Here is a 15426-nt window from a genome sequence, read left to right on the forward strand (position 1 = left end):
GAGAGCGAGAGTGCTGCGCTTTTAGCTGGAGAATTAGCTGACCTCTTCTCCTCTGAGCTTGACCTCAAGCTTGATGCCATAACCTATTATAGCAACAGTGAAGTTGTACTTGGATACGTACATAATGAGACTCGTTGGTTCTGCGTGCGTAAGCAACCGTGTATCTGGATATGGTCATCCTCTCCCCCTCAGCAATGGAGATACATGGCAACAGACCAAAATCCCGCTGACCATGCCACCCGGTCCATCATCGCTGCCCATGTCCCACACACAAGCTGCCACAGGGGACTTTCTTTTCTCCCCCAAGATCTAGAGGAGTCACAAGACCCGAATGTTCCAGAGCTCGTTGATCCTAATGAGGATGTGAATGTTCATCCTGACTCTGTCCTCAAAACACAGGCAACAATCCAACAGCTTGGATCTTCACGCTTCAACAGGTTCTCATCATGGCAGTCTTTGACCCATGTAGTAGCCAACCTTAGCCACATACCTCACAGCTACTGTAGTTGCTCCCGTGAGAAGTGGGTACCTGTAGAAGATGGCATCTGTGCCGTGAAGATCTCAGCATCACAGATGAGTCATGCAAAACGTGTTGTCATCAGAGCCGTGCAACATGATGTTTATGGTGATGGACTTGCTTGCTTAAAAAAAGGTTTGAGAATACCACCAAACAGTTACAGCAAAGATTTATACCCCTTGTTGATGTGGAAGGTCTTCTAAGAGTTGGTGGTTGCACAAAGGGTGTAGACTTCACAGCGGAAGAGAAAAATCCTGTAATTGTTCCAGGTAAACACCATATGGCATCCCTGCCATATGCCATAGTGAGACATTACCATCAGCATACCTCTCACCTAGGATGCCTCTTTACAAGAGGGTATAATTGGTACAGGTGGCTATTGGTTCACAAGCAGAAGATGTGTAGGCAATGTTATACAACAGTGCGTAGCCTGCCGCAGACTCCGCAGTAATCTTGAGGTACAGAAAATGGCAAATCTTTCACCCAATCGTCTGTCCATGGAGCCCCCCTTCATAAATGTGAGAGACATCTTTGGCCCCTGGACTGTGGTGGCCCGCTGAACTAGAGGTGCGCTGGCTTGCAGCAAGAGGTGGGCAGTTATGTTCACTTGTCTTTTAGTAAGAGCTGTCCATATTGAGGTAGTTGGAGCTATGGACACTTCAATTTTCATAAATACTCTTAGGCGGTTCCTTGCTATTAGGGGCCCGTGGAGTTGATCTCCTCTGATAGAGGCACGAATCTTGTTGGGGTAGCAATGAAACTCAAGATTCCCTTAAACATTGATTTCTCTTCAGCCAAGCCTCTCTCTTCAGCCTACCTCTCACAGGCTTGTTACGCTGGCGTCTTCAACCACCATCATGCTCTACATATGGTTGGTGCATGTAAGAGAATGATAGACATGGCAAAGCGGATTCTCGATCCAACGTTCCTCCAACATGGTTCATCAAAGCTCATTCACTCACCACCTTGATATCAGAGGTTGCAATGATCATTAATGCCAGGCCTCCTATTCCTGTCTCTATCAATCAAAGCGACCCAGCCATTCTCACTCCAGCAACACTTCTGGCTTAGAAAGATGGAGTTCCAGTAATGCCTCAAGATGACTTTGATGTCAAAGACATTCCCAGAAGTCAGTTGTGCCAGGTTCAGCATCACGCACAAACCTATTGGAACATTGCACACTTACAACCAAGGAACCTGGTCAGAACCTCACACCAGGTAGCCTTGTGCTTCTCAAGGACAATCAGCTGAACAGAAATGAAAGCCCCCTTGGAATACTCACTTCCAAGCGAATATGGCACCATTTGTCAGGCTGAGATGAAAGTCTCAAGGAAAGATGGGACAAAAGTGCTGCGATGGCCAATAACTGAACTTATACTTCCTGTACCTCCTGCCTAGCAGTTCGCCTTAGAAGTCTGTTGTTAAAATTTGTTAGTGGTATTCTATCATGCCCAGCAGGGAGTGTGCTGGCATTGTTTATATTTGCTGATGAAAGTTAAGAAGGTTCTATGTTCCAAAAGGGCGCAAGGCAGAAAATATTAGGCTCGTTGCTGAATTGCGAGAGAGAAAAACTGGTTGAATGCCTGCTAGTTTTGCTTTGCATGATCGGTAGCGCCTACCTGAAGGAAAGAGCTGGAAGAGCTGGTGGTCAGAATGTGGAGGGTCCAAAAGGATCCTACCCACACTAGTCCGAAGAACAAAATAAAGATACACCATTACACTTGTGGATGCAACTTTCGGTCTCCAGTGCTGTTGCATTTTGGGATTGTTGCGTCTGACTGTTCAGTCCTATTCTCAATAATGAGAAGTGGGAAACAATGTAGTACTCTTTGAGTAAAGTGTGCTCTATGGAGCACTTAATATTATATAAACTGTAAATTTGAGTGGGTTTTTTTTTTATCATTCTTCGCGTATTGGTTTATATCTGTTTCCAGTAATTAAAAAGAGCAGCTATAGAAAGGTCTCCTGCATCATTCTCTCTAACGTCAAGTGCCCTCATGTCTTCCCTTGAAACATCCATGAACCTTCTCTTTGATATTCCTCTCACTCTTTTGCCTGGTAGCTCCATCCTCAGTACCCTTCTACCAATATACTCACTCTCTCGCCTCTGGACATATCCAAACCATCGAAGTCTGCTCTCTCGAATCTTATCTCCAAAACATCCAACTTTGGCCATCCCTCTAATGAGCTAATTTCTAATCCTATCCAACCTGCTCACTCAAAGAGAGTACCTCAAAATGTTAATTTCTGTCACCTCCAGCTCTGCTTCCTGTTCTCTCTTCAGTGCCACGGTCTTTCCGTACATCATGGCCGGCCTCACCACTGTTTTATAAACTTTGCCCGTCATACTAGCTACTTCTGTCACATAGAACACCAGACACCTTCCCCCAACTGTTCCACCCCACTTGGACCCATTTCTTCACTTCCTTATCACACTCACCGTTGCTCTGTATTGTTGACCCCGAGTATTTGAAGTCGTCCACCCTCGCTATCTCTTCGCCCTGGAGCTTCACTCTTCCTCCTCTGCCCTCATACATGTCCTGTACTAGTCTCACATTTTTCTCTGCCACACCAAACTTACACATGCAGTACCACAGTTCCTCTCTCGGCACTCTGTCATAGGCTTTCTCTAGGTCCACAAAGAAATAGTGTAGCTCCTTCTGAACTTCTATACTTTTCCACTAGTATCCTGAATCCAAATAATGCATCTGTGGTCCTTTCTCTAGGCATGAAACCATACTGTTGCTCACAGACACAGTGAATAAAAATAAGTATTTGAATACACTGCTATATTGCAAGTTCTCCCCCTTAGAAATCATGGAGGGGTCTGAAATTTTCATTTTAGGTACATGTCCACTGTGAGAGAGATAATCTAAAAAGAAAAATCCATAAATCACAATGGATGTTTTTTTATTGATGTATTTGTGCGATAGAGCTGCAAATAAGTATTTGAACACCTGGGAAAACCAATGTCATTATTTGGTACAGTAGCCTTTTTTTGCAATTACAGAGGTCAAACGTTTCCTGGAGTTGTTCACCAGGTTTACACACAAGGCAGGAGGGATTTTGGCCCAGTCCTCCTCACAGATCTTTTCTAGAGGAAACAGATTTCTTCCTGTCACTGAGAAACACGGAGTTTCAGCTCCCTTCAAATATTTTCTTTTGGGTTTAGGTCTGGAGACTGGCTGGGCCACGCCAAAACCTTGATATGCTTCTTACGGACCTACTCCTTAGTTTTCCTGGCTGTGTGCTTCCCGTCATTGTCATGTTGAAAGACCCAGCCACGACCCATCTTCAATGCTCTGACTGAGGGAAAGAGGTTCTTCCCCAAAATCTCACAATATATGGCCACGGTCATCCTCTCCTTAATACAATACATCCGTCCTGTCCCATGATCAGAAAAATACCCCCATGCGTCACAGTAGGGATCGTCTTCCTCCAAACATGGTTCGTGGAATGATGACCAAAGAGTTCCATTTTGGTCTCATCTGACCACAAAACTTTCTCCCAGGATTCCTCTGTATCATCTAAATGGTCAATGGCAAACTTAAGATGGGCCTTGACATGTGCTGGTAGTGTCATGATCCTGCCGCTCCAGCACGAGCTGTGCGGGTGTCCGCGCAGGTGCGCTGATTGGGAGGTGCACACCTGCGCCTCATTCAGCCTGATTATGCTGTGGATTTATATGACCGCGATGACAACTGGCCGGCGCCAGTTCGTTGATCTTCATGTCCCGTTCGTGTGCTCCGGTACCCCTGATTGAACCTGTGTGTACTGACCTTCGTCCGTTCTCCGACCAACCTTGTAAGCCTGACTCCTTCGTTACTTCTGTCTGCTTTGATTGTTCTCCTGTGTACCGACTCCTGCCTATCCGCTCACCTGCTCTCTTCACCCGACGTCCCAACTACCGGTGCTGCACCGGACTGCCTGCTCGATCCCCTACCTCTGCATATAATAAACGTGTCTCCTTGAACTACCTTGCATCTTCCGAGTCCTGCATTTTGGTCCTACTCTCGTTCCAATGGGACGTGACAGGTAGAAGCAGAGGAACCTTCCATGCCATGCATGATTTCAAACCATGATGTCTTCGTGTATTACCAACAGTCACCTCAGAAACAGTGGTCCCAGCTCTTTTCAGGTCATTGACCAAGTTCTGTCATGTAGTCCTGGGCTGATTCGTCACCTTTCTAAGGATCATTGAGACCCCGCGAGGTGATATCTTGTGTGGAGTTGCACTCCAATTGAGATTGATTGTCATTTTTAGCTTCTTCCATTTTTGTAATGATTGCTCAAACAGTGGACCTTTTTTCACCAAGCTGCTTGGCAATTGCTTTGTAGCCCTTTCCAGCCGTGTGGAGTTGTACAATTTTGTCTCTGGTGTCTTTGGACAGCTCTTTGGGCTTGGCCATGTTACAAGTTTGAGTTTGACTGATTGGATGTGGTGGACAGGTGTCTCTATGCAGCTAATGACCTCACGCAGATGCATCTGATTCAAGATAATACAGGAAGTGCTGGAACGAGGCATGGATGACAACGATCTGGTAAAGCCAGACCGTCCGCTGGGTCCTATAAGTACTGGGGTTCATTATCACCAATGAGGCGCCTCCTAATCAACGCACGTGTGTAGGGGACCCACCCAGCCAGGGATGCGACCGGCAGGACCATGACAGTTTGAGTACAGGTCCAAGGTATTATGGTAGATAGGTATTCTGCACACTGTTTCTTAAATTGGAGTGGGAATTTTGATGTTAGATATAAAACTCTAAGTTATCCCTTTTCTGGCTGTGTTGACAGTTGCCTGACTATTCTTGAGGCCTTAAGAGTGGAAGTTGTTGCTATTCATGAAATACCCCTCCAAAATCCCATGCCACTTGAGCTTCTATTGGCTTCTCAAAATGGGGTTTATTCTCTCGTGACCCACACCTGTTCTACATACATTGCTGACAATGTTGCTGCTACGAGCATAATAGCCAGCAGATTTAAAGATCACATTTTGCAATATTATTGCCCATGAGGGGCTGCAAAATTTAAATTGCTTCACTGGACTTGGATGTAAACCATGGCTGTATCACTTTCCACTTGTGATTTGTATCACATAGCTTGTTCTCATTTTCATGCCCTGTTGTTTGGTCCCTTCGATAATGTCTCCAGTTTCCAGCGTTTGTTTGCAATGCACAGTTTCACTACTCAGTTTCTGATGAAAGTTTTCCTGACCTCTTCCCTTGATCTGACTGCCTGGATGTCACTGGCATCTCCAATGATGGCCATGTTTCATATTCCTGTCTACCAATGTTGCATGACTGAGTATTTTTTTTGTTTTTGTTTTGACGTCAGTCAATTTCATTTTAATTACTTTTAGCAATATGTGAAAGATTTTAGATTTACTCTTTACTGTTTCATTTTTCATTACAGTTTTTATCCTTGGCGTTTGATAATATGATTAATTATGGTTTGATCTAATCAAAAGGGGGGGGATTTACGTGTGTATATATATATTTTCTAAGCTGCTTATCCTCATGAGGGTTGTGGGGAGTGCTGGAGCCTATCCCAGCTGTCAATGGGCAGGAGGCAGGGTACACCTTGAACTGCTTGCCAGCCAATTGCAGGGCACATCGAGACAAATCGCCCCACTCACAATCACACCGAGGGGCAATTTAGAGTGTCCAATTAATGATGCATGCTTGTGGAATGTGGGTCAAAGATTTTTGTTTTGTCTTCATATTTCTCTCTCACTTTAATATAATGAAGGGACTTTTAGTCTGAACTTCAGTAAGGGGTGACAACTCCTAAAACTTGTACTTTTTCTTCTCTTTACAAAGACTTTTTCTTTCTTTATCTAACCCTAACTCTAAACCCACAAAGAAAAGATTGATTCTTTACTTATGGTGTCAAAAAAAAAGATTTGCCAAAACACCACAATTCCAAATTTTCACCCAAAAATATCCAATACATTCCCAATGAGGCATTCAAATAATGAAAAAAAAAAAAGGTCCACATCATTCCCATTCCAGATTCAAAATGTTCAGATCATTCTGATGACTTTGGAAACAATTTTCAACATTCTAAGAAAATTAATATTCCAAAAAGTTTTATTCATGATAAAATTCCACATTATCCCACAACTAAAATTCCAAAATAAGTCATTCAACAAATTTCACCTTCTTCTTCAACATTTCTCGACTGATTCAAACCATTACAACTTCAGGTCATTCTGTTCAACTGGGGAACTATTTGCATTTTATAAATCTCTAATATTTTCAAAAATCATATCCATCCATCATTCTATTTTCTTAGCCGCTTATCCTCACAATGGTCGCGGGAATGCTGGAGCCAATCCCAGCTGTCATCGGGCAGGAGGCAGGGTGTACACTCTGAACTGGTTGCCAGCCAATTGTACGGCACATGAAGATAGACAACAGTCCCACTCACAATCACACCTAAGGGATATTTAGTGTCTAATAAATGTTGCATGTTTTTGGGGTATAGGAGGAATCCAGAGTGCTCGGAGAAAACCCACGCAGGCACGGGGAGAACATGCAAACTCCATTTAGGCAGGGCCAAGATTGAACCCGGGTCCTCAGAACTGTGAGGCCAATGCTTTCCATCTGTGCCACCATGCCGCCTCAGAAATCACATTTAACTAATATCTTTTCTCAACTTGAATGTTGATTTTTTTTAATTTCTTTTTTTTTCTGATGTCTTTTATGTTTAATTCTTATACTGTATATATTTTTTAAAACATATCCTGATACAATAAAAAAATGTCCCCATAATACATTTTGTCAGGTTGTCGACAACCATAATGATTCACAATGCGTGGTTTATGGAGGCCTGACAAAAAAACACTTCTTCTGGCTATTGGCAGTCAAAAAATATCACCAAAAGAAAAAGAAAAAAAAAACAAGTAGGGATTTTTTTTTTTACGATTGCTAATTTGGTAGATATCGTAATGTTGCTTTTTTGGGGTCAGAACCATGTAGGGATTGTTAAAGTGCCTGCCTCACAGTTCTGAGGACTTCTGCTCAAATCCCGGCCTGCCTGTGTGGAGTTTGCATGTTCTCCCCGTGCCTGCGTGTGTTCCCTCCCATACACCAAAACCATCCATTAATTGGAGACTCTAAATTGGCCTTAAAGATCTAATCCAGAGGACCTATATTTTATTTTTGTATCACACAAATGTTGATAATTTTTCATTTAAAAAAATAAGCTGCTTCCGTGTGACATCACATCTACACAAGATCAGTAAAGACAATGGCTTCCTATACAGACAATCATACATGCAGCGAGTGGGATCTTAAGGAGATAGACAGCAGTGATGAAGACGTTTTTATGGAATGCTCTGTGGAAGAGATGAGAACTGAAGAGGAGGAATTTTGTCATTCTTCCCATGTTCGGAGTTGACGAATGCAACACAAGGAGAGGATTTGGCGAGACCTAACGAAGTTGACGTGGAACTTCGGACCCAAAACACAGACTGGTACATGCCTCAAAAAATCTACGTACACCATGTTGACGAAATAATCTAATTCAAACGCGTGTAAACATCTGATGCTGCTTCCTCACAACAGTGAGTCGTTTGTTGTTGTTGTTGTACTCGAGACTGAGTAGGCGAGGCGTAAAACAAAATTCGAAAACTTCAGTATCCTTCTGCATTTTAAGATCATGTTTGTCATGTAATGGGCTACATTATTCGCGTTATTTACATGCATTTAGTCCATATTTTAAATAATGCACCTACCAGCGCACATACTGCCGTAGTCGAATTTCAGGAAGACCTCACCGTCAACAGTACGCTAACTTTATACAGTGTCCAAATTTCATCACCCCCTAAACATCACATGGATACGGATATTAGCTGACATATAACTGTATCGGAATTGTACTTACATTTAAAACAAGGTAGATACTTGTCAATACTAAACAATTGAACACGTACGTACTTACTCGCTACCGAAGGCAAGTGAACGCTATACCGGATTTTCAAAGCAGTCCTCTGTGAAATGCTTGGAACATATTATGTCGACTTTGATTTGTAAGTCCAATGCGCCTGCTTTTTCTTCACAAACCTGGTCATAACCTGCCTAATTGTTTTTCTTTCGGCTGTTCATGTAAGTTGACTCTGTCAGCGTTTGACGCAGAATGACCGTATACAACACACTTCCTCAGCATCTTTGCTACCTTTTTCACTGTCTGGCTAAATTTTGTCTGGATGTGACATCACATCAAAGTGACATTTTTAACAAAATTTTTAGACTCTCTTTGATGCTAATTTATTTAATTTCTGTTCTGTTGAGAATTTTTTCAATATTTTTAATGAAATTTTAGCTACATTTATATGATAGACAAATAAAACACAGGTCCTCCGGATTACATCTTGAAGTGTGATTGTGAGTGTGAATCATTGTTTCTATGTGCAGTTTGCTATTGGCTGGTGACCAGTTCAGGGTGTACCCCACCTCCTGCCCGAAGATAGCTGGGATAAGCCCCAGTACTCCTGCAACCGTTCTGAAGATGAACGGCTCAGATAATAGATGGTTGGAGGAATTATTTGTTTTGCCCAAGTGTGAATATCTTTTAATCCAGGTTGAAAACTCTTCTTTTTTTATGCTTTCTAGAGTATTTCCACTTTTTATTCATATTATATGTGGTTTTAATTTTTTTATGTATATATTTTGTCGTCATTTTTATTTTCATCCCATTTTAAATGTTTTATCTCTTTGTTTTCAAATGCTTTTAATCATGTAAAGCACATTGAGTTACCGCGTGTATGAAATGCGCTATACAAATAAATTTGCTTTGCTTTGCTCATGCAAGACATGTTGTCATTTTGTACATATATAATTGCATGTGATATTTAATTGAAAATAACAAATCATAATCAAGCCCAAATGCAAATTTTTTTTCCCCTATTTCCTAGTACCTCCTCAATGTAATTATCCATCCATCCATTTTCTTCACCGCTTATCCTCACAAGGGTCGCAGGGAGTGCTGGAGCCTATCCCAGCTGTTAATGTGCAGGAGGCAGGGTACACCCTGAACTGGTTGCCAGGCAATCGCAGGGCACATAAAAACAGTCGCTCTCACAATCACACCTAGGGCAATTTAGAGTGTCCAATTAATGTTGTATGTTTTTAGGATGTGGGAGGAATGGAATGGAATGCCCGGAGAAAACCCACGCAGGCTCGGGGAGAATATGCAAACTCCACACAGGCGGGTCTGGGATTGAACCTGGAACCTCAGAACTGTGAGACCAACGCTTTCCAGCTGATCCGCCTTGCCGCCTTGATATGTACATAATGTATCTTATGTAAAGTTTACTGTTGAGAGGCCCTGTAGCTCAGTGGTTAGAGCACTGGTTTGATAAACCAGGGGTTGTGGGTTCGTATCCCACTGGGGCCTCCACTCCCTGAGAAGGGTTGCGTCAGGAAGGGCATCCGGCGTAAAAATTGTGCCAAACATATGTGCGTTCATCTGAGATGACACACGCTGTGGCGACCCCGAAAGGGACAAGCCGAAAGAAACTTATGTAAAGTTTACTGTTGTATTAGTTGGAAGTAGGAAATTACGTTCGTTAAGCGCATGTGCAAACGATGAACATGGTCAGATGGAATTTTTTTTCTCCAGTAGTGACTGAAATTGATGCCATAACGCGTGATTTAGTTTTTATCTGTTGCGATGGAAATATACCAGTTTGTAGAATAGTGTACAGTATTACATTTTGTCATTTATTACGGAATGTGAGGATTGGGGTACTGTGGGCCTATTCTGTAGGCCGGGAACATTGGTTCATGAAATCAACGGCCCATGCTCCATTGCATGGACTTGACAAATACACTCTTTTATTGAGGTTTTTAAGGTATAAATGCAATCATTTATGTGGTTAAATAATTTATATCTTTAATATTCTATAACAAAGCATGTAAAAATGCACTCCACTGGAAACCGAAGATATTGATAATTTAGAAGTCCATTGAAGACCATGTCATGTATGCTTCCATGTGTTTTCTCCAGAGTTTCCAACTTTCTAATGAAAACATACTTTTTACTTCAATTGCAGACTCCTTGTGAGTGTAAATGCGACCACGAATTGTTCTTTTAATATTCTTTTTCTACCGTTTGCCGACCAGTCCAGGGTATACCCATTTGTCCCCTCAACTGAAGGCTCCAGTTCACCAGCAACTTTGTGTTATGGACAATAAATAAATGGATTGAATTTGTGAAAATACATTTAATAATGATTAGTTGGGATAGGGTCCAGCACTCCTGCGATCCTTGTGAGGATTAGAATCTTGGAAAATGGAATGGAATGGAGTAACTCAAAATATCCATCCATCCATTTTCTGAACCACTTGTCTACTAGATTGCGGGAGTGCTGGATCCTATCTCAGCTTTCATCGGGCAGAAGGCAGGGTACACCTTGAACTGGTTGCCAGTCAATCGGAGGGCTCGTGGAAACAGACAACAGTTGCACTCACAATTACAACTATGTTCAATTTAGGGTCTCCAATGAATGCATGGTTTTGGGATGTGGGAGGAAACCGGAGTGCCCGGACAAAACACATGCAAGCTCGGATAGAACATGCAAACTTCGCACAGGTGGGGCTGGGGTTTGAACACCAGTCCTCAGAACTGTGAAGTCAACGATCTACAGTTACGCCACTGTGCTGCCTGATACAAAAGAAAAACAGATGAAACGGACTAAGTCAAAAAGTAAAACTGCAGACGTTTGCGGCTTTTCCACAGTCACAAATTCATCAAGGGAGAGATGCAAGTGAGCAATAGAATTATACTTTGCTGGAATGAATTTTAAACAGCTTGGTTTGTTCAGAAAGAATGCACCAACAATCCAGCTTCAGTGGAACCACTGTTCATGTTCATTATACCATTCAAATTATGAGATATTGTGCTTCGCAGGGTTTCAACTAGTGAGTCAATAAAGTCCTTCTTGAATATTCTCAGAGTGACCACTGGAGCCTTCGGATTGATATTCGGTGGCAGAAGTAAATCTTGGGTCAGAGAGCTGCTCACTGCTAGGAATTGAGTTCTTCTTTGGACGGCCTTTTGGTTTAGTTGGTGACTCAAGACCTCCTCCCTGGAGCACCTAAAATTCCAAAATCATTACAGAATGTCCAGATATAGACTATTGCAATTACATATACAAGAAGTTATGATTTAGAGTTAATTTTCACATTACAGACACGGTTAAATGTTGATGGTTTCATCATATATTTTGCATGCTCAAACATTTTAATCTTGCTGTTAAATGTAAAATTGTTCAAACTCAAATGGAGGTGTTCATTAAAAAAATAAAATCAAATAGGTAGGACTCATCTGTGACCTTCCACAGTTTTGCATACACAGTAGGGTAGCTCTATAGCTTTACTGTATGCCTTAGTTTTAGTTTTTTTAACAGCAGTTTTTTAAATAGTTAAAAAAATGGTGTTATCAGGGATATTCCAAAAATCATTGCATCACACATTTTACATAACATAACAAAATAAAAACTGCTCTAACACCACTCCCCACCCCTCCTTTGTTAACAGTTAAGCGTTCTGCCTCTGATTGACATTCAAATTATAATATTGTATATGGACATACAAAATTACGAACAAAATACAAAAATATAAGTTAAAAAGATGTGCATATTTTTATATTCTGATGTAGTTATTTGTTCTATTACGTATCTCATTAATGGCAATTATGTGGGAAACTTACAATTTTCTTCCATTTCATCCGTCTGTTCTGGTACCACGTTTTGACTTGGAGTTGACTCAGACCCAAAGACTCAGCAAGATCTATTCTGTCAAGGTTGAGTGTGAACAGTTAAATATCATGACAATTTTCGATGGTAAATAGTTTGTATGAACTCAAGAGTTATAGAGTTGCCTATATCTAGTTCGCGACTTACCTATCAGGGGTAGACAGATATTTCTGCTTTTCAAAGCGTTTTTCCAGACCCATTAATTGGAGTTCGGTGAATACAGTTCGGCTTCTGCGGCCTTTCTTGCTTTTCCTAGTTCCGTCAGATGCATGCTCCAATTTTCCCCGCAGGTGAAGGTCAAGCGTAAAGTTTTGGGACGGCACTCCAACCTGCAAGTTTGCAGCCGCCGATAGTAATGGGGAGCCGAGCGTTGAGCTCAGGGAGCAGGGCAGTGGGGACAAGGGGAACTTCACAAGGTTCACCTGGTCGCCCTTTAACGCTTTGAAAAGAGAATGGGTAAAGATAAATCTGCAATTTTATTTCTTTATTTATTTGTCTATTTATTTATTTATTCATTCATTTATTTATTTATACTTAGAGGCTACCTTATTTTGTATTGTATCATCACATCGTCAAACGAAATCCAATGATAAAATTGGTTTGTCCACCATGTTTTGTTGTGTACATTTTGTGGGTCACTGAAATTAAACATTTCACAATGCTGTCACATACAATTTCACGCTACAAATTATAAACCAAACTCCTGTTGGATCTCTAATGTTGTAGCATACCCGAGTCAGTATCCACAAATGTTCTTATGCTTTGTTAAAATTCTTTAGCCTCTTTTTTAATCTTTTGTTTTTAACTCCTATGTGAAACATTCCATTAATATGTAATTCACATGTGATGCGAAGACGCCTTACTGAGCGAATAGGTTGCAGGCAATATGCAATTAATTATGCTATTGTATTAATAATTACATTTCTCCTATTAAACTCCTCTCATTTCTCCTATTAAACTCGTCTCATATGGAATACAATATATCTAGATCTTTTTTATTCATTGTGTTATTTAAATTTGATAAACCCAATGTTTCAAAATAGCAATCATGTGAGACACTTGAGTTTACTTAAATATGTATCGTTATTTGTAATATAGCACTGAATGTCCAGCCCATGACCACCGGTCATCTGCGAAAATTGTGGTATTTCTAATCTGTCTCAATTTTAGATATTTTATGATGTTTTGTCTAAAGATACGATATTAACATATCCATTCCTAATCTATTGTGACATGTACAGTATTTCCGCGGATTAATTTTGACTAGCGTGGACATACCAATTTGATTGTCAATTAAAGATTATGTTTGGAAAATCAACTCCTTTTGTATGTATGTATGTTTTTGCATTAATTTCCAGGGGGGAAGTGTGTGCGCGCCCACCCGCGCGTGGGGTGGGGGTGGGTGGACTAAGGGGACATTTATTTTGATAAAGAGCTAAATTACTCAGACACCATTGTGTTAGCCTTAGATACATAATGTCATTTCAAATCGGCGTACTCCGTTTGTTCTTACCCATTTGATCACGGATTGCTCGCGTGGAGAGGATCGCATGTACTCCAAATTTGAGGAACTCTCTCGTCGGACCCATAACTTTGTGTTCCGGGTGATCGGTAAGAATCTCTTCAATCATGAAAGTCCGGTAGCGATGAGTCCCGTGATCGGGAAGAACTTCCCGACGAGAGTAAAACGCCCCAATTTCTAAAGGATGCTGCATGATCGCTTTCTTCGGCTACCCGTCTATTCCTTAAATTAAAAAGCTTTCATATTCCCGCTGCGCTGACTTTCCATCCGGACGCCAATGCTACAATCAAATGCATCTTCGAGACTGGGAAGAAACAAAAATAGCCGCACAGTCCTGTTCCCTTTTCCTCTAGAAGTTTAATTGTGCAGACCACATGCACAAGTAAAATGAAATGTACAGTCAAGAGCTAACATCCCAATCCTTCGTGATCTTGCCCACTGATGGGAGGGACTGCGATGGGCGGGGCTTTTATCAGCAATCGAGTGAATAAAATTGGTGGTGAGTCGATCATGAAAAGGCCTGCTATTCGGGCTTTGGTCTTCATGGCTCCACCTCTTCTAGCTCTTTGCTTTCAGCACCACGCTAAGCGTATCCAATTAAACGGTAATGACTAATTTTACAGATAGTAGACCAAATGATTTCTAATTAAATCACACCGAACAAGAAGACTATGTTTAATTCTGATGGTGCTCACAAATGTAATCGTTAAATCATTTAAGATGAACAGGTGTTCCTTTTTTCTTTCAACGCGAATCAGAAAACGGGGGCTTATTGAATGCTTTCATGCAAGCAACAGAATGTATTGAAATTGAACACTAAACGAATTTTGACGTTTTAGCCAACCAAAAGGCTCCTCAAGACTACCTGTATTTTAACTTACAATTTATTACTGCAGAGCACTTCACACCATTTTTAGCAGCTTATCCTCACGGTAACTGAACCGGTTGGCAGCCAATCGCATGGCAAATGAAGACAGACAACAGTCGCACTCACAAACACATCAAGATTTGATTCTCCAATTAATGCATCATTGAAGAAGGTGGGAGAAAACCGGAGTGCCCGGAGAAAACACAGGCAGGCACGGGGAGAACAAGCGTACTCCAAACAGGCGAGCTGGGATTTGAACCCCGGTCGTGACAACTCTGAGACCAAAACTCTAACCAGTTGGGCTACCGCCCCACATTATTATTATTATTAGTAGTAGTAGTTGTATTATTAGTATTATCATTATTATTGTTGTTGCTGTTGTTGTTGTTTTCCTTTCGTCTTGTTCCGTTAGGCATCGCCACAACGTGCTATCTCAGACGAACGTATATTTGTTTGGCAAAGTTTTACACCAGATGACCTTCCTGACGCAACTCCTTTGCATTTTGCCGGATGGAGAAGTTTACAGCACCGAGTATTCCGAGCCGGTCTCTCATCCAAGTACTAACCAGAGCCAAACCTGCTTCGCTTCCGAGATCTGACGAGATCGGGCGTTCTCGGGGTAGCATGGCCGTAAGCCGCATCTTCTTCTTCTTCTTCTTCTTCTTCTTCTTATTATTATTATTATTATTATTATTATTATTATTATTATTATTATTATTATTTAGGGGTCCAGATATAAGGCCTACCTCATTAATCCT

General features: G+C 41.4%; 2 protein-coding genes and 1 pseudogene across 19 annotated transcripts in view; all 3 read right to left on the reverse strand.

The window, feature by feature from the left end:
* Nucleotides 1-8903, reverse strand: part of LOC133506969 (uncharacterized) — a 73219-nt gene extending 64316 nt beyond the window's left edge. For 15 of the 18 annotated variants that reach the window (XR_009796678.1, XR_009796680.1, XR_009796679.1 and 12 more), the window contains exons 1-2: nt 8462-8903; nt 8256-8344 (exon numbers count right to left, since the gene is read on the reverse strand). Coding sequence is in view for 5 of the 18 variants with exons in the window: in XM_061831414.1 (XP_061687398.1) it covers nt 8256-8265 (10 nt within the window). In the remaining 13 variants the exon portion in view is untranslated. Of the gene's footprint in view, nt 1-8255; nt 8345-8457 lie in introns of all 18 variants that reach the window. The other 3 variants (XM_061831415.1, XM_061831412.1, XM_061831413.1) reach the window with 2 other exon arrangements.
* A 776-nt stretch (nt 8904-9679) lies between these two features.
* Nucleotides 9680-14326, reverse strand: barx1 (BARX homeobox 1). Its single transcript, XM_061831409.1, has 4 exons — nt 13792-14326; nt 12426-12717; nt 12233-12317; nt 9680-11618 (listed from the first exon to the last, which is right to left on the reverse strand). Exons 1-4 carry the CDS (start codon nt 13991-13993, stop codon nt 11448-11450), a joined length of 750 nt encoding a protein of 249 aa, XP_061687393.1. The 5' UTR covers nt 13994-14326; the 3' UTR covers nt 9680-11447.
* An 859-nt stretch (nt 14327-15185) lies between these two features.
* Nucleotides 15186-15304, reverse strand: LOC133508206 (5S ribosomal RNA; annotated as a pseudogene).
* Nucleotides 15305-15426: the final 122 nt, after the last annotated feature.

This window comes from Syngnathoides biaculeatus, chromosome 10 (assembly GCF_019802595.1).
Source record: "Syngnathoides biaculeatus isolate LvHL_M chromosome 10, ASM1980259v1, whole genome shotgun sequence".
NCBI classification, from domain to species: Eukaryota; Metazoa; Chordata; class Actinopteri; order Syngnathiformes; family Syngnathidae; genus Syngnathoides; species Syngnathoides biaculeatus.